This window comes from Lemur catta, chromosome 3 (genome assembly GCF_020740605.2).
Source record: "Lemur catta isolate mLemCat1 chromosome 3, mLemCat1.pri, whole genome shotgun sequence".
NCBI classification, from domain to species: domain Eukaryota; kingdom Metazoa; phylum Chordata; class Mammalia; order Primates; family Lemuridae; genus Lemur; species Lemur catta.
The window spans coordinates 111,480,509-111,505,734 of NC_059130.1; the positions used below are offsets into that span (position 1 = coordinate 111,480,509).

The 25,226-nt window shown below is 48.2% G+C and overlaps 2 protein-coding genes across 5 annotated transcripts; both read right to left on the bottom strand.

The window, feature by feature from the left end:
* Positions 1 to 1,878: 1,878 nt before the first annotated feature.
* LOC123635870 (SCAN domain-containing protein 1-like) lies at positions 1,879 to 5,964 on the bottom strand. Of its 4 annotated transcripts, none has more exons than XM_045548470.1 (4): positions 5,831 to 5,964; positions 3,714 to 3,871; positions 3,063 to 3,197; positions 1,879 to 2,818 (listed from the first exon to the last, which is right to left on the bottom strand). In XM_045548470.1, the coding sequence occupies exons 3-4, from the start codon at positions 3,096 to 3,098 to the stop codon at positions 2,333 to 2,335; spliced, it is 522 nt and encodes a 173-aa protein (XP_045404426.1). In that variant the 5' UTR covers positions 3,099 to 3,197; positions 3,714 to 3,871; positions 5,831 to 5,964; the 3' UTR covers positions 1,879 to 2,332. The 4 variants fall into 4 exon arrangements, with proteins under 4 accessions (XP_045404426.1, XP_045404424.1, XP_045404425.1 ...); XM_045548468.1 differs by having other exon boundaries at positions 3,063 to 3,222; XM_045548469.1 differs by lacking the exon at positions 3,714 to 3,871 and having other exon boundaries at positions 3,063 to 3,222.
* A 5,853-nt stretch (positions 5,965 to 11,817) lies between these two features.
* LOC123634881 (proproteinase E-like) lies at positions 11,818 to 18,608 on the bottom strand. The gene is made up of 10 exons (XM_045546558.1): positions 18,425 to 18,608; positions 18,167 to 18,319; positions 17,025 to 17,110; positions 15,969 to 16,019; positions 15,356 to 15,453; positions 15,110 to 15,244; positions 13,864 to 14,000; positions 13,388 to 13,530; positions 12,608 to 12,760; positions 11,818 to 11,901 (listed from the first exon to the last, which is right to left on the bottom strand). Exons 1-10 carry the CDS (start codon positions 18,606 to 18,608, stop codon positions 11,884 to 11,886), a joined length of 1,158 nt encoding a protein of 385 aa, XP_045402514.1. The 3' UTR covers positions 11,818 to 11,883.
* Between the last annotated feature and the right edge of the window lie 6,618 nt (positions 18,609 to 25,226).

Sequence of the window (25,226 nt, forward strand, 5' to 3'; positions counted from 1 at the left end):
ATATTTTAATGCTATTATAAGTAGTATTGTTTCAAATATTTCAATTCCTATTTATTCCTAACATAGAAAGACAATTGATTTTTGCAAATTGATTTTGTATCCTTCAACTTGGCAAAGCTCACTTAGTCTCAGTAGCTTTTTAATGGATTTCATTGCGTTTTCTAAACAGATGATCATAGCTGCAATTAAAGAGTTTTGCTTATTTCTATCAAAAAAAAAAAAAAGTCACTTCCCCAACTTGGCTGTCTTTACACTTCTCTGCTTTTAACCTTTTTTTTTTTCTTTTTTTGAGACAGAGTCTTGCTCTTTTGCTCAGGCTAGGGTGCAGTGGTCTGATCACAGCTGACTGAAACCTCAAACTCCTGGGCTCAAGCCATCCTCCTGCCTCAGCCTCCTGAGTAACTGGGACTACAGGCATGTGCCACCACACCCAGCTAATTTTCTTTGTAGAGATGGGGTCTTTTTTTTTTTTTTGCAGGGGTACTCAGTTTCCTTGTTTGTTTTTGTTGAGACAGAGTCTCATTCTGCTGCCCTGGCTAGAGTGCAGTGGCATCACTGCAGCTCACTGCAACCTCCAACACCTGGGCTCTAAGTGATCCTTCTGCCTCAGCCTCCCGGGTAGCTGGGGCTATAGGCAGGAGCCACAGCACCCCGCTGGGTTTTTATAACATTTCTTTTTGGTAGAGATGGGGTCTCACTCTTGTTCAGGCTAGTCTCGAACTCCTGAGCTCATGCAATCCCAGAGTGCTAGGATTACAGGGATGAGCCACTGTACCCAGCCTCAATTTTGATGTTTTTTTTTTTTTAAGAGACAGGGTCCTACTCTGTCGCCCAGGCTGGAGTGCAGTGACGCAATCAAAGCTTACCACAACCTCAAACTTCTGCGCTCAAGCAATCCTCCTGCCTCAGCTTCCTGAGTAGTTGGGACTACAGGTGCATATCACCACACTGGGTTAATTTCTTTAAATTTTGTATAGACAGGGTCTCGCTACGTTGCCCAAGCTGGTCTCGATCTCCTGGCCTCAAGCAATCTTCCCTCCTTAGCTTCCCAAAGTACTGAGATTACAGGTGTGAGCCACCATGACTGACCAATTTTTTAAAAAATACGAAATGTTTTTTCTTAGTGCTATTTCAAAACCAGATACCAAAAGGAAGACAAGTTATACTCCAGCATTTCTAACAATACATTTTTGAGTGCTTCCTCCTCTCCTCGAAAACTATACATTTCCTTAAAAGTGGGCTTTATATTTATATTCTAGCACCTAGAACAGTCCCAGAGGCACAGGAAGTATTAGACAAACAGCAGAATCAACATGGGTTCCAGCATGGAGCTAACCAGCCCCTACACCAAAAGTTGTTTCTGAATTGGCACCAGGTTTGTTATAGGAGTGAATCTACAAGTCCAAGAGCCAGGCCACAGAGGCAGACAGGTTCCTCTGAACGGGGCTGTGCTGGGGAGGCGGTTGCTGATTACTCTGCCTGTCACAACCACAGCTATTGCTCTGTCTCAGCTGTCAGCCAAGGAACAGGTCTCCACTCACAGAAAAACAAGGATGACCTCTGTTGTGGGGGAAAGCAGAACAGAGTAGTATCAGACAGCTTTAGAGTCAGCTCTCTTACAGGAAGACAAGCTGTAGAACAAAGGTGATGGAAATTGTGAAAGCAAACAGCTCTGTATCAGAGTTACTTACCTCAAATGACCTGTTTTACTCCTTTCTCAGTTTTGACCCATTTAAATCCTGATTTTGAAAACAAAGGCCAGGACTATTCCTATTTCCCAGCTCAGCAAACATCACAGCCACTCCTGATAATTATCTCACCTTCCTCAAATGCAGACTGCTAAGAGCTAAACTGATCAATCACCACAGGACATGTTCATTAAGGACCAAACTTTAATATTTCAAAGGCATCCCAAATAAGTAACTGGTGCAGTTACGTAAACTTCCATTCATGCCGCCAAAGCAAGAACCATGAATTCTGAACGTTAAAGCTGATTACCTCTTTGGATACATAACAACAATAGATTAAAGCATGTCACAAAGTGCAAAAAAGGAGGCATCCAGCAGAATAAAAATAAGCTCTTGGAAGAGCTGGAAGCAGAAGGCTGATTGTCCTAAGAAATTCCTTCAGGAGTTCATAGTCCCAGGAAATAAAGCTGTCTCAGCCAAAAAGAGGTCTAGACATGGGTTTTGATGGATTCTTATTATAACTAAAGATAAGCTCAAAGAAAACAGAGGTTCAGGTTTCCCATGGCTACAGCTGGATCTTGCATCAAAGAGTACCTCTTGTTTACTTCTCACGTGCAGGCTGAGCAGGAAGCAAGCAGCAAGGTTTAGCCAGTGATTCTGACTCCAGGCTGACATCTCTGGGCTTGAGCTCTGAGCTCCTCAGGCAGCACAGCCTGGAATTGCTCCTGCACCAGCATTTCCACAATCTGCTCCTTTGTGTGAATGTCAGGTCTCAGCCACTGTCCAGCAAGCTCCTGAAGATGTCTGAGGACATCCCTGGGACCAGCTGCATCCTCATAGCGGAACTTCCTGAACCTCTGCCTGGAAGTTGCAGGGTTCGGAGGATTCCTTTGTGGCATGTTATCAAGGTCCTCAACAGAGTCTTCATTGAGCTGCTCTGGTGGGAGCCCAGAAGGCTCTCGTGGAACCTGGACCTGGGAAGCTGGGATTAGGACGACTTCTGGCTCCTCAGCCATCATTTCATTTAGTAGTGACCTCATTTGATCATTCTGGACTTCTCTATTTCTTTGTGTCTCTGGGTACCCTTCAGTCTCCATTCCGGAACTCTGGGAAAAAAACGTTTCAGATTCCTAAGCACAAAGAGAAAAGTCATGGTCAGCAAAAACAGACCACAAAAGCTGTTAAAACACCCTGATCTCATGAATCTGGTCCAGACCCAGGTTCCATCAGCCTTCCAATCTTAACAGCATTCCTTAGTTAAGGTACTAGAAATTCTACTCTTGTTTTCTCCTTGCTGGATCAATTGACACAATTGAGAAAATGTCCCAATGAGGAATGTAGATTTTCAAAGCAGAAAGAATGAAGAACACTGGCCTTGCTGGAGAATCCTGCATCCATTTTTTCTCCCATCAGGTTAAGACAAAAACAATTATATATACACGATTTCTTTGGGAGGCGACCAAGTCATGGGTGTTTGCGTCTTCCATTTTTATAGAACATTTGCCATGTCTACAAAGCAATTTATGAAGAGGTGCTAAAAGAGAGGAGAATAAGGTGTGTTCACTTATATCTACTCTACTGCTTTTTCTACCTCTAACCATCTCTTTCATGATGGTGAAAGAACAGCAAGTGTTAAAAAGTACTTGAGGCAGCAGTGAGCTATGATCACGCTTGTGAAGAGCCCTGGCACTCCAGCAGGGGCAACGTAGGCAGACATCTCTTAAAAAAAAAGAAAAACAAAGTAACCAGGCACAGTGGTTCACATCTATAATCCCAGCATTTTGGGAGGCTCTCTTGAGACCAAGAGTTCAAGACCAGCCTGAGCAACACAGCAAGACCCTGTCTCTACAGAAAACTTTAAAATTAGCTGCACACGGTGGTGTGTACCTGTAGTCCCAGCTACTGAGGAGGTTGAGGCAGAAGAACTGCTAGAGCCCAGGAGTTGGAGGTTGCAATGAAGTATGATAGCGCCACTGCACCCCAGCCTGGGCAACAGAGTGAGAAAAAAAAAAAGGAAATACTCACCAGTTGCTAGGGTTTAAAAAAAAAAGAAGCCTCTAGGTTAAGATCAAGAACCTAAGCTCCTGTATCAGTGTATGGAGTGTATGAGAACTTGTCAGAATCCCAGCAGTGTACACGTCCAACACTTTGGATGTTTCAGAGTTCCAGGATTATCAAACCAGCTGTAGTGGGAGGAAGGGGGAGGCAAGCAAATTAAACACCTGTGAAATGCCAGGAAAAAAAGCCTTTGCTTCATTTGGTTGGGGCCCCAGCTTCAAAAGAGGGGCTATTTACAGGAAAACCACATCCTATGTTAATTTGCTTTAAAAAGAGAAAGAGAGAGAGACTTCAATGACAGAACAGAAATGACTAAATTCATTTTCACATCAGGGTATGACCAAAGGATACAAAGGGTATGATGCAGTCACTTTTCAAGGATCTTTTTCATTAACACCCTATTCCCCCAAGGAACTGATCCCTCCCTAGTCTACACAGCAGGAATGGGAACATTCAAAATCCCTCCCACCTCACACTCTCAAATCTGTTCAGAGGCCAACAATCACTAACACTGACTAGCTGCCCTGCATTAACTAGTTTCCAACACCTAGTCATCCCTTCTCTCAAGGTTCCCCGACCCATTTTCTGGGAGCCCTGAATTGATTCTAGACCCTGTAGTTTGGATATTCATGGAGTACACCAAAACTTCTCATATTATCTGCGTTTTCACTCAGTTAACAGGGTGTGCTCATCCCCAAAAGAAAGTTGTTACTAACCTAGAGTGATGAGAAGGGTAAAAGCAGAATACCTGCCGACTCAGGGGTACCTTGGACAAAAAGGAAATATTTAGTCCAGGAAAGGTTGGGTGAAACATTGCAGGAAAGCAACATCCTGGGAAACAACTAAGTGACCATCAACAGGGAAATGATTAAACCATCCAGCGGAAAACTGTGCAGCCTTGGGAAGAATGAACAAGGCCTCTGGGAGCTGATAAGTAAAATCCATAACATACCACAATATGATCAAGGTGCAGATCAATGTGTAGAGTATGATACCATCTGAGGAAATTAAATATACACACACAAAAGCAAATATAACCTGACATATATAAACAGTATGTAGATATTATCAAACTAATTGAATTCACTTCTGAAAAACAGGAAGAGAACAGGGAAACACTTTTCATTTTATAACTTTCTGTACTGTTTTCTTTTTAACTACAAATATGCATTTCGTTCATAACAACTCAAGAGGGAGGAAAGTTTTCAGGCTTTCCCCTCCTACCCAAAACCTTTCTGAGCGGAAAAGCCCTAACCTACTTAGGAAAACACCCTCCTATTAATTTTTCTAGTTCCCAGCACCCAGTCTTTACAACCCTGGCTTCTAGGAATAGTCTCAATTGTCAGTAGGCTAATTCTCAAGGTTGGCTCTGAAAGATGGACCAGCTCCACAATTTAACCAGCTAATAAATCCTATCAGCTTCATAAGACAACCTGCCAAATACAACGCTTATCCTCACCAGTTAATAACTCCAGTTTACGGCACACTTACTTTCTACCTGACATTGTGCCGAACGTTATACACACCCACTCCTCTGTATGATCTTCTCAGCCACTCAGGTTAAACTTGACACAGCTACGGCCCCAGGACTCTCCACTAACAGCAACAGCTGCTACCATTTCTGGAATTTTATGGGCCAGACACGCCGCTGCTTTCCCTCACCCAATCTTCCCAATAACCCATGGGGCAGACACTGTCATTTCCATTCACAGAGACGCAAACTGAGGCTCAGAGAAAGGAGACCTGCCCAAAGTCGCAAGGATAGAAGGCGGTGCGACAACTCAATCCAGAAAAGGAAACCCAGCATCTGAGCGAGGAGCTAAGCCCGACTCCTCCCACCACGCAGGCGCGGCTCGGACCGCCTAGGCCGAGCCCGGAAATGGGCTTCCGGGCCTCCAGAACCGGGACCTCCACCTCGTGAGCTGAAGCAAGGTCCCAGGCCACGCCAGCCCGAGGAGCCCGCAGGTCCCGCAGACCCCACTGGAAGGGCGCCCCGCTCCCGGGGCTGGCCGCCACGGGGGCCGCCCGCTCGCCACGGCCCTGCGCGGGGGAGGAGGGAGAGAGGGAGCGAAGGGGGCGTTCACCTGGGCAGGTGCCACCTCGGGGGGCGAGGGAGGACCAGGGTGAAACCCTAAGCCCCACACTGACTCCAGAAAACGGACACCACCACTCTGTCGCGGAGGTTTGTGGGGCGCCGCCGGAACCGGAAGCTGCGCCTCCGCCCGGAAGTTGAAAGGGGCGGGGACTCTCTAGGCTTGGCGGTGCTCGGCAGCTTCGTGATTTTCGGTCCTGGTGCTCTTGGTCTCCTGGGTCCTCTCCTTCCTGCCGTGCGGAGCTTTGGGAAACTTTTTCGCTTCGGAGGAGTCCTGTGTTTTTCTGAGCCGCAGTTTGCAACTGCAGAATGGAAAGAGATGAAGCGGGAACTGGGATACTCTAGGAGCCCGCCTGCAGCTGAGTCAGCGCCCCGCACCCTTTCCACTCAAAGGGGAGAAACCAAAAGAGAGCGCGGCTGGCTGCTGTTTGGAGGCGGTGGTTCTGTATGGCGCCCCATGGAATCACTCCATGGGACAGTGGGCACAGTCAATAGGCCCTGCCTCAGTGTACCCAGACAGCGGTGGGCATATGCCCGTGGGAGGTTGACACAGTCTGTCTAGAGGGGCACCCTGTGTGTTAGGAGGCGAAGTCTTAGCGCTGTGTGCCTCTTCCTCAAGACTCTCCAACTGCTACCAGACTAGGCACTGTAGCCTGGTGGTTAAGAACTGAAACTTTGAAGTCATCCTGATCTAGGTTGAGTCTGGACACACAGCTTACATGACAATCAGTAAGAGGAAGCACAGAGATGCCAACCAAGGCAGCCTGCCCATCTTGCTCTTAACCCTGAAGGGGAAAGAATTTAGCTGGGAGGGAGAGGCACTCAGTTGGCTCATCCCTCTCTCTTTCCAACAGGCCTATCAAAATGGGATAAGCTAGGGGATTAAGAGGGACACCCCAAAGCCCCCTTTGCTGGGTTATCACCAAAGAGCCAACGTCTTTGGGGAAAGGAAGATGTGCCCTTTGTCTACACTGCCACTGCTGATCTGTTAACTCCTAGATGACCAGGTGCTCCAGCTGGTGGTTCAAGAACCAGGATTCCTTGCTCTGGCCATACCCCTCCCTACCACAGCAACCCTGGACCCTTCTCCCACTCACTCTTACAACCCTGTCTCTGCCATTTACCTCCTCTCTCAGCCTTGGTTTCCCTATCTGGGAAATGAGAGGGTTGGACCAGATAAAGGACTTCCAACTGTCTCTTCCAAACTCTAAGGTTCCTTTGGAGTGCTTGAGAAAGCTGTGGGGGGTGGGGAGATGGTACTTTGAGTCCCACAACAGTTCCAATTGTATAGGTTTACAAATTTATATGAAAGTATATACGCTGGGTGCAGCAGTTCATGCCTGTAATCATAGCGCTCTGGGAGGCCGAGGCGGGAGGATTGCTTGAGGTCAGGAGTTTGAGACCAGCCTGAGCAAGAGCGAGACGCTGTCTCTACTAAAAAGAGAAAAAATTAGCCAGGCGTGGTGGAGAGCACCTGTAGTCCCAGCTACTTGGGAGGCTGAGGCAGGAGAATCACTTGAGCCCAGGAGTTTGAGGTTGCTGTGAGCTAGGCTGATGCCACAGTACTCTACCCAGGGCAACAGAGTGAGACTCTGGGAAGGAAGGAAGGAGAGAGAAAGAATATATGTTTAGGCTCTCTGTAAGATTATTGTACCATTCAAGGTAAAGTTCAAACTTTGTGCTTTGCCCCACGCCCCTCGTCTTTCCCCACCCTTGCTCACTCTGCTCCTTCTTGTTATTTTTCAAACCTGATAAGCTCCTCTTTACCTCTTTGCTGATCTCTGCTTGCAGTTCTCTTTCCGGAGATGTGTTCACCCGGGTTCCAGCTCAATTGTAGCTTCTCCAGAGCAGCCTTTGCTGCCCCCCACCCCTGCCTATCCTAAAGGCACTCATTCAATCCCTTTATAACCTGTTTCCCTGCTTTTGTGATTACCTGTTTATTTTCTTTTTTGTTTGGGTTTTTTTTTTTGTTTTGTTTTAAGAAACAGGGTCTCATTCTGTCGCTGAGAGTACTATGGTGTGATCATAGCTCACTGCAACCTATAGTTCACTACAATCTCAAACTCCTGGGCCCAAGTGATCATTCCCCTTCAGCCTCCCAAGTAGGTGGAACTACAGGCACACCCCATCATCCAGTTAATTTTTGTATTTTTTGTAGAGACAGCGTCTTGATATGTTGCCAAGGCTACTCTCAAACTCCTGGCCTCAAGTGATCCTCCCCTCTCAGCCTCCCAAGTAGCTGAGACTACAGACATGACCATCATGCCTGGCTAATTTTTGTATTTTTTGTAGAGATGGGGTCTCGCTCTTGCTCAAGCTGGTCTCCAACTCCTGGCCTCGAGCCACTACATGTTTATTTTCTATCTCATCTGCTAGAGGCAGGGTCTACAAGGGCAAGGACCTTGTCTGCCCTGCCACCCACCATGTCCTCTTAACCTGAAATAATAGAAAGGATCAGAATCCAGTTTTAAAGAATTCATTAGTCGTAAAGTGAAAAGCTAGGAGAAGCCATTTAGGAAACACAGACTCCAGAGAAATGGGGGTCAGTACTCCTAAGCTAAAAGTTAAGGTCTAGCTTATATAGGCAGAACACAAAGAAATTTGGTAGGATCATAACATTTTCTATACAAGGTTGGTTTATGAGTTACAAAGATTTAATTAGTTATAGTTTCTTTTCTTTTCCATACAGATTGCTTTCTTTTTTTTTTTTTTTTTTTTTGAGACAGAGTCTCACTTTGTTGCCCAGGCTAGAGTGAGTGCCATGGTGTCAGCCTAGCTCACAGCAACCTCAAACACCTGGGCTTAAGTGATCCTCCTGCCTCAGCCTCCCCAGTAGCTGGGACTACAGGCATGCGCCACCATGCCCAGCTAATTTTTTCTATATATATTTTTTAGTTGGACAGATAATTTCTTTCTATTTTTTAGTAGAGACGGTGTCTCGCTCTTGCTGAGGCTGCTCTCAAACTCCTGACCTCGAGCAATCCACCCGCCTCGGCCTCCCAGAGTACTAGGATTACAGGTGTGAGCCACCACGCCCCACCCAGATTGCTTTCTTATCTTTTTGTTTCTGTTGTTTGTTTTTCTTCTTTCCGAGACAGTGAGAATTATTGACATTTTAATGATTTTAAAATGAGAATGATATTGTTGACATCATAGGATTAAAAAGAGAGCATTGCAACACTGATCCTTGGTTATTTTTATCTTTTTTTTTTTTCAGACAGTCTCCCTCAGTAGCCCTGGATAGAGTACAGTGGTGTCATTATAGCTCACTGAAACCTCAAACTCCTGGGCTCAAGCGATCCCCCTGCCTCAGCCTCCCCAGTAGAAGGGACTACAGGTGTGTGTCACCACACCTGGCTAATTTTTTCTATTTCTTTGTAGAGACAGGAATCTCACTCTTGCTGAGGATGGTCTCAAACTCCTGAGCTCAAATGATTAATATATGTGTGTTTCTAGAACTTCCTTCCATCTCCCCACTCCCCATGATGCAGAAGTCTCTGCTCTGCTTCACTCTGCTCCTTCCCAGCCCTCACTCTGGCCTCCCCAGACCAGCTCTTGGGCTTTCGTAACAGCTGCAGTAAGGCCAGTTTTGTGGGGAAGGGTGAGATGCCAGGGGTGGTTTTAGGAGAAAAATATGAGGGAATTTGTAATACCTTGGGGAAGTGGATGGGAAAAGATAAAAAAGGGAAAGTTAACAAGGATTATTGATACAATTACTTTGGAGTGCAATTTGGCAATTGATCAAGTTGACAATGAGCACATCCTCCCACTCAGCAACTCCATTTCTTAGAATGTACCTTAGAGAAACTCACACATGGCAACCTGGACGCATGTCCAAGGACATCCACTGAAGCTCTGTTTGTTATCACAAAAGAGTGGCCCTGGTCTAAATGTCCATGAGCAGAGGATAAAAGATAAATAACTAATGTTGTTACAAAATACGCTACTCTGCAAACCAGCCGCAATGAACTAGTAACATATAAAGCAGCATGGCTAGACCTCAGAAAAACAAGGTTAAAGGGAAGAAGCAGGTAGCAGGACAATCAATACAGCATGCAGTTGGGCATGTATTTTTAAACACCAGAACAATGCAATATATTATTTCTGGATATTTATATGTATGATAAAAATATAACAGCACAGAGTAGAAGGATAAACACCAAACTCATTTTATTAGTCAGGATAGGTTAGGTCCATGCTGCTATAACAAACAACACCCAATGTCTTAGTTGATTCTAACAAGAGAGTTTATTTCTTGGTCGTGTGACACATCCATCAGGGGTTGGCAGAGGCTCCACTGCACATCTCCCACTCTGGGACCAGGTTGACCAGCAGCCACCAGATGCCAAGGCAGAGGGAATGACAAGTTGGCAAATTGCCCTGTCTCTCAAAGCTTCACCTTGGCCCAAGCAAACCCCATGGCCAAACCCAGCTTCAAGGGGGCAGGCAGCAGCTAACCTATTATCTGCCCATAGGAAATGCAGTAATATTCGCTGCACAACCCCACACCCATCAGGTGTGGACTCTTAGAAACAGTACTAAGGGGCTTCCATCTTAACTGTAATTATTATTTTAAAAAATATGAAACAAAAATATGAAATGTGTTCATTCTGAAAGGAGGATACCTACCTGGGAATTTGCTATATTATTCTTCATGTTGTCCCTTTCACAGTTGTAACCAAAAGTACAATTTGTAAAGGAAAGGTCCAAATGGAGCATTGATATTAAAAGTCATTCATAGGCCGGGCGCGGTGGCTCACGCCTGTAATCCTAGCTCTGGGAGGCCGAGGCGGGTGGATTGCTCAAGGTCAGGAGTTCGAGACCAGCCTGAGCAAGAGTGAGACCCCGTCTCTACTAAAGATAGAAAGAAATTATCTGGCCAACTAAAAAATATATATACAAAAAAAAAAAATTAGCCGGGCATGGTGGCTCATGCCTGTAGTCCCAGCTACTCGGGAGGCTGAGGCAGTAGGATCGCTTAAGCCCAGGAGTCTGAGGTTGCTGTGAGCCAGGCTGATGCCACGGCACTCACTCTAGCCCGGGCAACAGAGCGAGACTCTGTCTCAAAAAAAATAAATAAATAAAAAAATAAAAGTCATTCATGCCTGTCCTTCCTGGGACCATGCCTCCTCTCACAGAGTGCAGGAGAAACACGAGTAAAGGGATGCATTTGTCTGATGTTGCTTTTATGTGCCCAGAAGCAGTCCTTTAGACTTCAGCAACAACTTGCTGGGCTCCAGCATATGTCTAGCACTCTGTGCATCTGTGTGCACACCTGTGTGTGCACCTGTGTGTGTACCTGTGTGTGTACCTGTGTGTGCATCTTCTCCCTCCTGCAGCAAGGGCTCTCCCTGAGGCTGTCTGACTCACTGCGGTGCTCCCTGATCTGAACCTGCCACAAGGAAGGTACCTGGTACATGTTTACTGAATGACTCCAGTATGCTCATTTCTATTTAAATAATGAGCCACTTGAGGGCAGGAACCATGTCTTCTGCCCCCTCTGAGCCCTCCTCTGGAACAAGGAATGGATGATCGCTGAATGAATGAATGACCACAGCTCTCCCTCTCTAGCCCATCAATGGAAGAAGAAAACACATGATCCTTCCCATTCTGCCATGAACCTCCTAAAGGGCTGGTAAGGTCAGTTTTTCTGCACATTTTACCATGTTTTTCTGCCTGCATTGAAAGGCAACTGATTTACGTGTGCTGTATTCCCAGGTGACCAACTTGTCCCAGTTTTCCTGGGACTTTCCCAGTTTTATCACTAAAGGTCCAGTGTGCTATGACCCCTCAGTCCCAGGCAAACCAGGATAGTGGGTCAGCCATACCAAACCCCTTCTTCTCTCTGGGCCTCACTTGTTCCTCATCTTCACATGAGAGGGCTGGATCTGGTCTTCTCTCTGAGTATCTGATCTAAGATTTTAGGAACAGTCCAGAGGGAGAGAGGTGAGCCGCCGAAGGGACAAAGATTCCACGGGGGGCTTTTCAAGAAATCTTTATTCTTTCTGAAGGACGTGGGGTCAGCACTGCCAGCCGGCCTGGCTTCTAGTGGCTCGCTATGGTCTGGAAAGAGGTGGGGGAGGACAAAACAGTCTAGTTAGGGACAGGCTTCTGGAGCCACATGGACCTGGGTTTAGCTCCCAGCCCTGCTGTGTGACCCTGGGAGAGTGACGTGAAGCCCCTGAGCCTGGGTCCTGTCTGCATAGTTGGGGTCATAATGGAACTGACCTCATGGGGGGTCTTGATTAAACCATTAGCTGCAGTTCCCCTCACAGTGCTCGGCACAAGTGTAAGTGGTTTATAAACCATAGCTACGACTGTGATCACAGACGATATCAGCCCTCCCTGACACCGTCCCCAGATGCAGTGTGACCTCTCCCTGGGGCCTGGGCCCCCATCACGGCTCCCATCACATTTCCTCCTTAGTGTTCATTTAGTCACCTGTCCCCTACCAGGCAGGTCCCCGTCTGGCATGTCTCTCTCTCCTCCATGACAAGAGAGGACCAGGACAGAGGACATGCTGCATAGACACATGATCAAATGAGGAAGTTTGGCAGCAGTTCCAAACTCCACCCAGAAGCCATCAGGTTCTTGGGGCCACGCTATAGCAGAAAACGTCCCCAACCCCCCTGGAATGTCCCCAAGGGCCCTTCCATGAGTGACCTTCTAGATTCCTTTCAGGCCCTCCCCAGGTTCCGCTGTTTCTCACCTGTCACCTGATGGAAGAGCTGCCACCCTAGAGCCCTCCTGGCCACCCTGTCCCCCTCACCTCCTCAATCCAGTCGATGAAGGCTGAGACACGCGTGAATACCGTGGGCTTTTTGAGGGTGTTGCAGCCACGGGAGGAAACAAAGCTGGTCACACCATGGACCTCCCAGGTGCCATCTGTCGCGGGGCAGTTGAGGGGTCCTCCAGAGTCACCCTGGAAGTGCAGAGAGGTTGAGGGCTGAGCCGGGACTGAGGGTTAGGGAACTCGTTCTCAGCTCTAGGGATTTCGAGAGACCCCCACGCTACTCGACCTCTCAGACTCAGTTGCTCTTTCGTGATGGGGAATACCCTGCCCAGGAGCTGTGAGGACTGAATGGGAGGACGTAGGGTCTTCGCACACCTGGGAGACAGGATGCACCCGACACAGGCAGTTCCCATCCTTAGTGCCGTATCGGTTACTAACATCATCCTTCATACTCACTTATAATACCATGATCGTGTTCTTAATGTTGAATTATAACTTCAGAACCACAGGGCTGATGTGACTTTAGAGGGCATGGTCAGTGCTCTTGCCCTGTGTATGGGGAAGCCCGAGGACCAGGGAGGGATAGTGACTTGTTCCAGGTCAAGTGAGTTGTCAGCTGGGACTGGAATCCAGGGTCCTCAGTCCCAGGCCGGGCCTCTGTATCAGGACTAGGGTGATGTCCCCCAAATCCTGCCTGGCCTGGAGGCTGAATGGAGCAAGCAGGCAAGGTACCTCCTCCACCTCCCAGGCAAGTGGCAGAAGCACATTGGGCCCTGCAACCCTGACACCACCTGGAGCACCTAAGAGCTTACTCACATTGCAGCCGGAGCGGATGTCCCCACCAGCACACACCATGGTCTTCCTCACACTGAAGCCCCACCAGGTCAACCTGGAGCAGTGCCGATAGTCCACCACGGGCAGCAGGGCCTGCTGCAGCTTGTTGGGGAGTGGCCCGTCGGCTGCGGGTGTAGAAAGCACTAAGCGGGGCATCTGGGGGTGCAGGGGTAGGAGCCCCAGAGAAAGGGGGCATTCAAGGCACACAGCACTTTTATCCTTCTGCCAGCTACATGGTCCTGCATGCTGTGGGCACCATTACATCCCAGTCCCTGGCACAGGGGCACTAAAAATGTCTAATAGAACATGGTGTGTAGGAGGATGGAAGAGAAGTTTGCAGCTGGAGAGAAATGGAAGAAAAGTTACGAGAACCAGTCCTAGTGTGACCTTCCACGCCGGCCACCTGGCCCTGTCTTTTTGCCACTGTCCCTGGGGCCAGCTAGAGGGTCAGTACGTACTATAGAGACGGCCCCAGCCGGTGATGTAGCAGGGCTCCTCATTGGGCAGGATGTCCCCAGCGGCGGGGAGGTAGGCAACCTGGATGGCGTCTCCCAGCTGGGCGCTTTGCGAGAGCTTGATGAGGGCGATGTCATTGCTAGGGAGGAGAGAAGAGTCTTTTGGCCTGGTCCTCCAGCTGGCCCAAGTCCAAGTCCCCCTTCCAGCCTTTGCTCCAGGCTGTTCCACCTCTGGGATGCTCCTGAGGCTGCTTTGCCCTCCCAACCCATTTTCCTTTTAAGGGATGGGTGGGGGGGCTCCCTGTGTTGTCCACGCTGATCCCAAACTCCTGGCCTTAAGCAATCCTCCCACCTTGGCCTCCCAGAGTGCTGGGATCACAGGCGTGAGCCACCGTGCCCAGCCGAAGCCTCCACCGCTATGGCACCTGGTGCTTCCAAGCCGTCTCCCATCCAGGGACTGCCCAGGCCCGACCCTGCTTAGCGAGATCAGACGAGACTGGGCACATTCAGGGTGGTGTGGCTGTAGATCAAGTCCATCCCTAAAGCTGCACAACTTTAAGAAGCTCTCCCAGTCCCTTCATTCATGCTGACCCTTGACCTTCAAAATTGTCCTCTGCTTACACCCCTGTGGGTCGCAGTGCATGAAAATCACCTGGAGGGCTTGTTAAACACAGATTGCTGAGTCCAGCCTTAGAGCTTCTGATGTGGTGGGTGTGCGCCAAGGCCCAAGAACTCACATTTATTTTATTTATTTATTTGTTTTTGAGACAGAGTCTCACTTTGTTGCCCGGACTAGAGTGCCATACCGTCGGCGTAGCTCACAGCAACCTCAAACTCCTGGGCTCAAGCAATCCTCCTGCCTCAGCCTCCCAACTAGCTGGTACTACAGCCATGAATCACTGTATCCAGCTAATTTTTTCTATATATTTTTAGCTGTCCAGATAATTTCTTTCTATTTTTAGTAGAGACGGGGTCTCTATCTTGGTCAGGCTGCTCTCGAACTCCTGAGCTGAAACGATCATCCTGCCTTGGCCTCCCAGAGTGCTAGGATTACAGGCTTGAGCCACCACACTAAGCCTAGTGTCAACGGTCCTTAAAGGCTGTGCTGGCCCCAGCCCGCAGCATGTAGGACCAGGACACAGGCTCCTGGACCCAGCCCTGCTGTCCCTAGGAGCCTCCTCAGATTCGGCTGTGGGTCACGGGGGGACAGGTAGAGGAGCCCTGGTTCAAGGGCTGGATATTCACTCACCCACAGATCACGCAGTTGGAGTTCCACTTGGGGTGCACGAAGAGGTCGTCAGAGTTGATGGGGATCACCTGCTCCGAGCCCTCCTCCACAGACCGGTCATACTCGCCCAGCACCACCCGGTAGGTTAGGGAGCTCCTGCCAGTGGAGGGGAGGTCAGTCTAGGCTAACCTCCCTCACCCCTGTAGTCACCCCCTGTCCCCGGCTGCCTGGCTCTCATGCGGGGACGGGGCAAGTGAGAGAACTCACGAGATGCAGTGACCTGCTGTCATAACCCAGTCCTCGGCGATGAGGGTGCCGCCACAGGTGTGGTAGAAGGCTCCGTTACTCTCATACTGCAGGGAGACCTGGTGGCCGAGCAGTAGAGAGCCTGAGTGGTCTGGACCCCACGGTGGTATAGGTTGTGCACTGCACAACTCTAGTGGGTGCCATTCACACAGAATACAGTAGCCCCTCCTGCGATGTGTAGGGCACAACCTACACAACTGCCTGGGGTGGCCCTGTCATTTTTCCACTGGAATCACATCCTGATGCTCCAAAGCTTCCACACCCCAAACCCATGACCTCCCAGGGGATCCCACATTCTCTGCCCTCTAGGGCACCCCCAAACCTGTCTCTTCAGAGCCCCCCCTAAGGCCCTCTGTGCTGTCAGGCCCCCATTCTTCCAGACCTCAGATCTTCCCAGGGCTCTCGGGCCTCTGAAGCAGCACAGCTCACCCGAGTGCTTTGCCTCTCTTCCCATTCCCTACACCTGCTCATGCTCAAAACCTCCCTCTAAGCCGGGGCTGGCAAACTATGGCCCTGGGCCAGATCTGCCTTGGGGTCTGTTTTAGCACATAAAGATATACTGGAACATACTCACCCTGGTTATTCCTGTATAGCCTATGGCTGCTTTCAGGCTACAATGGCGGAGCTAGGTCATTGCTATGGAAACCTGATGGCCGGCAACACCGAAAATATTTACTCTCTGGTCCTTTACAGAACCAGCTCGCTGGCCCTCTCCAATGGAACTCTCTGTGATTATGGAAATGCCCTGTATCTTTGCTGTACTATATGGCAGCCACTAGCCACATGTGCCTATTGATCATATGAAATTCGGCTAGCACGGAGAAATTGACTTTTTAACATTATTTAATTTAAAGTAATTTAAATTTAATTAGCCACATGTGGCTAGTGGCTACTGTGTGACAGCATAGCAAGTCTAGCCCTCTGCGCTTCCCTCCGCTGGCCTCTGCAAAGCCCTAATCCCTTAGTGCTGTCAGCCCCTATAGCTCTGTTATATAATTCAAGGGATCTAGAAATGAGTTCCTGAATACCCCACTTCCTAAACACGGTGCCTGAAATTCCACTATTGTGCCAAGCCCTTGAATTATACATCATCCTCACCCTAGAGTCCACTATTACTTCTATTTTTTTACAGATAGTGTCTCACTCTGTAACCTGGGCTAGAGTTCAGTGGTGCCATCATAGCTCACTGCAACCTCAAACTCCAGGGCTCAAGTGATCCTCCTGCCTCAGCCTCCAAAGTAGCTGGGACTACAGGAGTGCATGAGCCACCACATACAGCTAATTTTAAAATTTTATGGAGACAAGGTCTTGCCACACTGCCTAGGCTGGTCTTGAACTCCTGGCCCCAAGCTATCCTCCTGCCTCAGCCTTCCAAAGTGCAGGGATTACAGACATGAGCCACCAAATGCATCCCCAGGTTGCACCTTTAACTTGCAAACAGCCCAGTGAGGACCACAGATGGAAGGGGCAAAACCTCCATGAGGAGTAGGTTGTCCAGGAGTTTCCTGGCTTTTGGAAGCTGAAGTGGATATTGCAAAGGCAGCAATGGCATCAAGACCAGACCCCTTGCCATCCCAGCTTGGGGTCCAGAGCCCAGGGTGGGAACTAGTGTAGCTGGTATTGCTCCTACCTGCCAGGGCCAGCTGTAGGGGACCGCGTCCTCACCATTGACAACTCGGCTCCCGGGCTTGTAGGCAGTTTGGACGTGGCCTGAGGCTACAAGGGAGAGTAGAGGTGTCAATTAGCCAGAAGGTCCCCGAAAGGGAACAGGAGGCCAGGGTCTCAGTCCTATTTGTGCCACAAACTGGCTGTGTGACCCTGTGCAGGCCCCTCTCCCTCCCTGGGCCTCAGGGGCCACATACAGACAGTGAGCGTGGGGACTGGAGCAGGACTTTCCAGAGTCCCAGGAGTCCAGGGAGAGAGATGAAAATGTGGCCTCCTTCCTGGGAGGGTTGAGGAGGTCGGTACACTTGGAGCAGTGCCTGAGCCCTCAAAAAGTGACAGCGATTGTCAGAAAGAGAGGATGCTTTGAGGGAAGACTGCCCGTGTTCAAAGTGTAGCTCTGCACTTTGTTCTAGGATGAGCTACTTGTCTGAAGGGTCAGTTTCCCCATCTCTACAATGGGGATAATAATAGTGCTGACCTCAGGGAGCGGTTATGAGAATTCTTTTGTTTTTTTAGAGACACGATCTTGCTCTGTCACCTGGGCTAGAGTGAAGTGGTGTCATCATACCTCACTGCAACCTCAAACTCCTGGGCAAGCGATTCTCCTATCTCAGCCTCCCAGGTAGCAGGGACTACAGGTACAGGACACCATGCTCAGCTAATTTTTTTAAAATTTTTTTTAAAGACGGTGTCTAACTCTTGCTCAGGCTGATCTAGAGAACTCCTGTCCTCAAGCAATACTCCTACCTTGGCCTCCCTAAGTGCTAGAACTACATGCGGGCGCCACCACACCCCACCCAACATAAGATTAAAAAAAAACAAAAAACAAAAAAATCCTTTAGGACTCTGCCTAGTATATAGTAAACACTGGATAAATGTTATCTCTTAACGAAATATTATCTGCCAGTCAAGGGAGGTTGCTTGGAGGAGGTGGCCCTGATCTGTAATGTAATTTGGCAGAAAGACCGGGAATAGTCTAGATCACAGGACACTGAGCGAGGTGGAGTGGGAGGTGTAAGAGGAGAGTTGGAGTGTCAAGCAGGCAGAAGAGAGGAAATTCCAACCCAAGCAGTCTAACTACAGAGCCCAAATTCTTAACCACCATACTTTGTTGACTGCCCCATCGAGGACTCCCGCCATAGCCCTTTGGGTGCTCCCGAAAGCTGAGCTGGTCCATCCACGGGTTCCCCCTGTTCTCCTGCTCTGCACGGAGCCGAAAGCCCCCACAGTCATGCCCCAGGTACAAGCTGAGACCCCCTCCTACACAACCAGGTGTTGGGTGTCACAGGACCCAGGGTGGGCCGTAGATTCAGGGAGTCCTAGCCCAGTGCACACAGGGAGCACAGACACAGGCTGGGGTCTTACCAAGAGCCACAAATAAGAGGGAACTCAGCAGCCAGAGCATCGTGACTTTTGAGATGATAGAGTGACGCAGAGCCTGGGGCTCTAATATAGGGCAGAAGACAGGTGAGGAGGCCAGGGGGAGGGCGGGAACGGGGTGGACTGGGCCCCATTCCCAGAACAGGTGGTGGAACACCAGGTCTCCCATAGTTCAAGGCCAGAGCTCCCACCCACTGGAGCAGGTGGAGCAGTGACAGCCAACGGAAGGACCCAGGGTTCCCTCCAACATGTGGCTGCACAGGTGGCATTGAAAGGCCAATCGATAAAGGCAGCAGGACAGAAAGTTCACGTGAGAACAAGAAGGCCTCTTTGAGAAAGTACATGGGCACTGGAACTGGTCACACCTGGGTTCAAATCCTGATTCTGCCACCTCCAAGCTCTGTGACCTTGGCACATGGCTTAAGGTCTCTGAGCCTCAGGTTTCTCATCTCTAGCATGGAATCAGTATAAGTACTCATCTCCATAAAAAACTTGTGTTGAGCAGTTTCTCTCTATACATGAGGCTCTGCTGTAGGGAGGGCAGCTGTGAAAAATACACGGTCCCAGCCCCCCTAGCACTTGAGTCTAGTCGGGGAGACAATGACAAATCAACACAAATAAATAAAGGCTATTTCTGGTTGTGGTGGCAGGTGCTATGAAAGGAACGGAACATGGGTGATTGGGGTGGGACTAGAAGTCACTCATGCACGTGGGGGGCCAGGGAAAGTGACATTTGGGCTGAGGGGGTCGTATCTGATCAAGTCCTGAAGATGAGTAAACGCCAGCCATGGGACATAAGAAGGGAAGGGGAGGGGACAGCTAGTGCAAAGGTCTAGAGGCTGGAAGGAGACTAGCTTGTTCTAGAAAAGGGCAGCCAGTGTGGCTGGATCTGAGTCGTCAGAGTGGTGGTGGGAGATGAGGTCAAAGAGCAAGTGACAAGTAAAGCTGAGTTGCCACGAGATGCAGCAGTTCCACTGCTAGGTGGACATCTGTGAGAACATCTTGCATGTGTGCCCCAGGGAACGTGCACGAGAATGTTCTGTTCACAGCAGTCCTGTCCTCAAACCTCAATAGCATACCCCCATAATATTCTGAAATAAAAAATATATATTAAAACAACATTCAACATTTTTTTCTTTCTTTCTTTTTTTTTTTTTTTTTTTCAGACAGAGTCTCGCTCTTTTTCCCTGGCTAGAGTGCCGTGGCATCAGCCTAGCTCACAGCAACCTCAAACTCCTGGGCTTAAGCAATCCTTCTGCATCAGCCTCCCGAGTAGCTGGGACTACAGGCATGCGCCACTATCCCTGGCTAATTTTTTCTATATATTTTTAGTTGTCCAGATAATGTCTTTCTATTTTTTAGAAGAGATGGGGGTCTCGCTCTTGCTCAGGCTGGTCTTGAACTCCTGGCCTCAAGCAATCCTCCCACCTCGGCTTCCCAGAGTGCTAGGATTACTACACCACCATGCGGCTAATTTTAAAAAATGTTTTAGAGGTGGGGTCTCGCTATGTTTCCCGGGTGCTCTTTTTTTTCCCTTCTATTTTTTTTTTTTTTTTTTTTTTGAGGAGAAGGAAAGAGAAGTTTATTACTTTGCTGGCAAAGGAGGAAAATAGTCTCAAAATCCAAATTCCGGTTCATAAGCAGAAATACAGAGCTTTTAAAGGGAGGGTCCTCAGTTCTAGGCTACTGTCGTTAATGATTCTAGTGAAGAGAAAGATGTGAAATCTGCCCATCCTGGAGGGCAGACACTGGGCCTGGGGCAGAGCCACTGGGCCCTAGCTGGTCTTGAACTTCTGGCATCAATTGGGCCCTAGCTAGTCTTGAACTTCTGGCATCAAAGGATGCTCACTCTTTGGTCTCCCAAAGTGCTAGGATTGATTTACAGGGAGAGCCACCTTGCCAGGTCTTGTTTTTATTTCCTTACACCTTGTATTCATTCCCTTTCCAATTTAAAAGAATGTAATTAACATTCCATCTTAGACAATGTGATTGTCAGGAAGTCTTTCTGTGAGATAGGTCAGAGGGAAGTTAACCTATAAATGAAGATCAACAGATTGGCCAGGCCAGGTGGCTCATGCCTGTAATCCTAGCACTTTGGGAGGCTGAGGCTGGAGGATCCCTGAAGAGCAGGAGTTCAAGACCAGCCTGAGCAAGAGCCAGACCCCATCTCTACTAAAAATAGAAATAATTAGCTGGACGTGGTGGTGTGCCCCTGTAGTCCCAGCTACGGGGGAGGCTGAGGTAGGAGGATCACTTGAGCCCAGGAGTTTTAGGTTGCTGTGAGCTAGGTTGATGCCATGGCACTCTAGCAGAGCAACAGAGTGAGACTGTCTCAAAAAAAGCCAAAAAAAAAAAAAAAAAAACCAGTTAAATGTGAGGGGGTCTTCCCTGGCACCTTTTAGTCATTACAACATTTTAGAAAACAATGTCAGTAGGTAAAAATCCTCATCCATAATCAGAGAAACAAAAATGACAGCTGTCTAGGTTATAGCTCCCTGCTACCTGACTCAGGTCCCATAATCACATTCCCCCCTTAACACTCAGAGTATTTTAAAGTTACAACAGCTTAGATTATGAATGACTTATTTTCACAGTTCTCAGCACTTCAACTGAGCCTTGGATGGACAGTGAAGGAATGAATGAACTAGTGAATGAATGAATGAATCGATGAATGAACAGAGAAGGTTGAATTTTATGACAAAGCCAATCTGACAAAGACTACCAGGGACACAGCTCTAGTTGAGCAGTTAGGTTTTACTACCGTGATGCAGCAAGGGACACAATACACCAAGGGAACTGTGGGTGTCTCACCAAACAAAGGAGGCACAAGACTATCATAGGATGTGGGGAAAGACGGAATTTAGGTGAAATTGAAATGAAGCAGTGTTGATAGGCTCAAAGCAAACCTGGCCGAGTGTAAACGGTTAACCCCTGCCTTGAGCTGAGCATCAGACTCATAGTTTTGTTTCCTTGGACATGTCGAAGTTAACATAAATACAGACTGTTGTGTTAAAGAAAAAAAACAAAACACCCTTGTGGGAGCTCTGCACCTGGCCTGGAAACCCAGGCTGTTTCTCTGTGTAACCTGGCTCCGACCCCACCAGACAAGAGTGGGATGTTCCATTCTTACTCATGCGACTTCACAAAGCAAAGTTGCTGACAGTCTCTGATTTTAGAGGATAAGGTTTTCCAGCACTATGTCTTTGGAGTTAATTGACAAAAGAAGGTTTGGTGGACTCACCTTTGATAGGAATCCTTGATGCCTTAATCATCTGGATGTGAGAGGCCTCGAGAGCTCCAGTCTCCGCACCCCAGTGTGACCCCAGCTCCCTGGGCCCACATCCCTCTGGCCTCCATTAGAACATGACACCACGTCACCATCCCTGCTTGGGGGACCAGCTTCCCAGTTAGACTGTGGACTGGGCAGAAGTTGGGTGGTCTTTCCCTGCCCCACGCCTCACCCAGAATACCAGTAGGTGCTCCGTCCATGCCCCTCGAATCAAATTGTTGATTGGTTTTCTAAATGCAAAAAAGATACCCACAAGAAGTGGAAGGAATCACCGAAATGGCAGCAGCTGTGTAAGAGAAGTGGGAATGTGGGTGATTTTTTAAAAGTCTATATCCCAAAGTGGAAACCTTTAAAATGTGGCCAATATAATATTGATATTCTGATAAAAGAAAAGATAATGATTTTTTTTTTTTTTTTTTGGAAACAGAGTCTTGCTCTGTTGCCCTAGCTAGAGTGTCATGGCATTAACCTAGCTCACAGCAACCTCAGACTCCTGGGCTCAAGCGATCCTCCTGCCTCAACCTCGGGAGTAGCTGGGACTACAGGCGCTTGGCACCACGCCCGGCTAATTTTTCTATTTTTAGCAGAGACGGGGTCTTACTTTTGCTTAGGGTGGTCTCAAACTCCTGACCTCAAGGAATTCTCTCACCTTGGCCTCCCAGAGTGCTAAGATTACAGGCGTGAGCCACCAGGCCCAACCGAAAATGGAATTGTTGACTCTTAGGATTAAAAGAATGAATTTTTAGGCTAGGTGAGGTGGCTCACACCTGTAATCCTAGCACTCTGGGAGGCTGAGGCAGGAGGATCATTTGACCTCGGGTGTTCGAGACCAGCCTGAGCAAGAGCGAGACCCCGTCTCTACTAAAAATAGAAAGAAATTAGCTGGACAACTAAAAATATGTAGAAAAAATCAGCCGGGCATGGTGGCACATGCCTGTAGTCCCAGCTACTCGAGAGGCTGAGGCAGGAGGATAACTTGAGCCCAGGAGTTTGAGGTTGCTGTGAGCTAGGCTGATGCCATGGCACTCTAGCCCAGGCAGCGCGAAGACTTTGTCTCAAAAAAAGAAAAAAAAAAAGAATGAATTTTGACACTTTAATGATTTTAAAATGAGAATAAAATCATTGATATATGATTAAAAATAGAGCATTGCACATGACTCCTTTATTACCTTTATCTTTCTTTTTTTTTTTGAGACCAAGTCTTGCTCTGTGACCCCTGGTAGAGTGCACTGGCATCGTCATAGCTCACTGCACCCTCAAACTCCTGGGCTAAAGTGATACTGTGGCCTCAGCTTCCCTTATAGCTAGGACTACAGGCACACGCCACCACAGCCAGCTAATTTTTCTATTTTTTTTTTAGAGACAGACTCTCCCTCTGTAACCCAGGCTGGAGTGCAGTGGCATCATCATAGCTCATTGCAGCCTTGGACTGCTGGGCTCAAGCCTTGAACTCCTGCCTCAGCATTCAAAGTAGCTGGGACCACAAGCACGAGCAACCACACCTGGCTAATTTTTCTATATTTGGTAGAGATGGGGTCTTGCTCTTGCTCAGGCTGCTCTCAAACTCCTGGCCTCAAGTGATCCTCTCTCACCATGGCTTCCCAGAGTGTTAGGATTACAGGCCTGAGCCACCTCGCCAGGCCTATTTTTTATCATTTTTAAAATTATTTTAGCCCTATACCTTGAAGACAATACCTTTATTATTTTTAAAAGGGAATTGAAGTATTGGCATTGTGCTTTTCCAAAAATTAGATTGTTGATTTTTCATGATTTAGAAAACAAAAGCAAAACAATTGTTGACATTGACACTCTAATCGTTACTCAAAAAATTAAGTTATTGATTATATGTGTTTTAAAAGATTTGAATTGTTGAGACATGGGGATTTAAAAACAGGAAAATTGGGAAGACATGAAATTTTGGGGCAGGGGGAAATACAATTTAAAAAATTTAAAAAAATAAAAGTAAAAACAGGAAAATTGAATCCTTGATTAAATTGTTGGCAGCTTTGGGCAAGATTTCCTGACTCTGTGCTGCCTGTGTGTGGTGAGAACCTAGTCATACCAGCTCCCAGCCTCCCCCTGAGGTTGGTAGAGGTCCCCTGGGGGCCCACGGGCCAGACACACTGTGGCACTCCACACATCTCCCTGCCCTTGACCCTGAAATTATTCTGGAGAATCATCCAAGGGCCTTTCCCTGACTCCATGGGAGGAAGTGGACACTCAGCCTTTTGCAACCCTGCCATGCCTTGGCAAGGCCTGACAGTTCCATGTCACCAGGCACTGTCTGACTCAATAGAAAGGATTAATGTATGTGTGTTTCTAGAACTTCCTCCCATCTCCCCACTCCCCTTGATGCAGAAGTCTCTGCTCTGCTTCACCCTGCTCCTTCCCAGCCCTCACTCTGGCCTCCCCAGGCCTCACTCTGGCCTCCCCAGCCCTCACTCTGGCCTCCCCAGGCCAGCTCTTGGGCTTTTGTAAGAGCTGCAGTGAGGGGAGGGATGGAGGAGAGTTTTGTGGGCAAGGATTGAGATGCCAGGGGTGGTTTCAGGAGAAAAAGGTGAGGCACTCTGTAATAGCTGGGGGCAGTGGATGCGAAAAGACAAGAAAGGGAATTTTCAGAAGGATTGTTAAATACAATTACTGGGGAGAGCAATTTGGCAATTGATCAAGTTGACAAAGAGCACACCCTCCCACTCAGCAACTCCATTCCTTGGAATTCACCCTAGAGAAACTCTCACACAGGGGCACCTGCACACATGTCCAGGGACAGGCACTGAACCTCTCTTTGTTATCACAAAAAAGTGGCCCTGCTCTAAATGTCCGTGAGCAGGGGATAAAGGATAAATAACGAGTGGTGGTATGCAATAGGCTGCTCTGCAAAGCGGCAGCAATGAACTAGTAACATATAAAGCAGCATGGCTAGACCTCAGAAACACAAGGTTAAAGGGAAGAAGCATGTAGCAGGACAATCCACACAGCATGAAGTTGGACATGTATTTTTAAACACCAAAACAATGCAATATATTATTTCTGGATATTTATATGTATGATAAAAATATGACAGCACAGAGTAGAAGGATAAACACCAAACTCATTTTATCAGTCAGGATAGGTTAGGTCCACGCTGCTATAACAAACAACACCCAACGTCTTAGTTGATTCTAACAAGACAGTTTATTTCTTAGTCGTGCGACACGTCCACCAGGGGTTGGCAGAGGCTCCACTGCACATCTCCCACTCTGGGACCAGGCTGACCAGCAGCCACCAGATGCCAAGGCAGAGGGAACGACAGGTTGGCAAATTGCCCTGTCTCTCAAAGCTTCACCTTGGCCCAAGCAAGCCCCATGGCCAAACCCAGTGTCAAGGAGGCAGGCAGCAGCTAACCTATTATCTGCCCAAAGGATATGCAGTAATATTCGCTGCAAAACCCCACACCCATCAGGTGTGGACTTTTAGGAACAGTACTAAGGGCCCTCTATCTTAACTGTAATTATTATT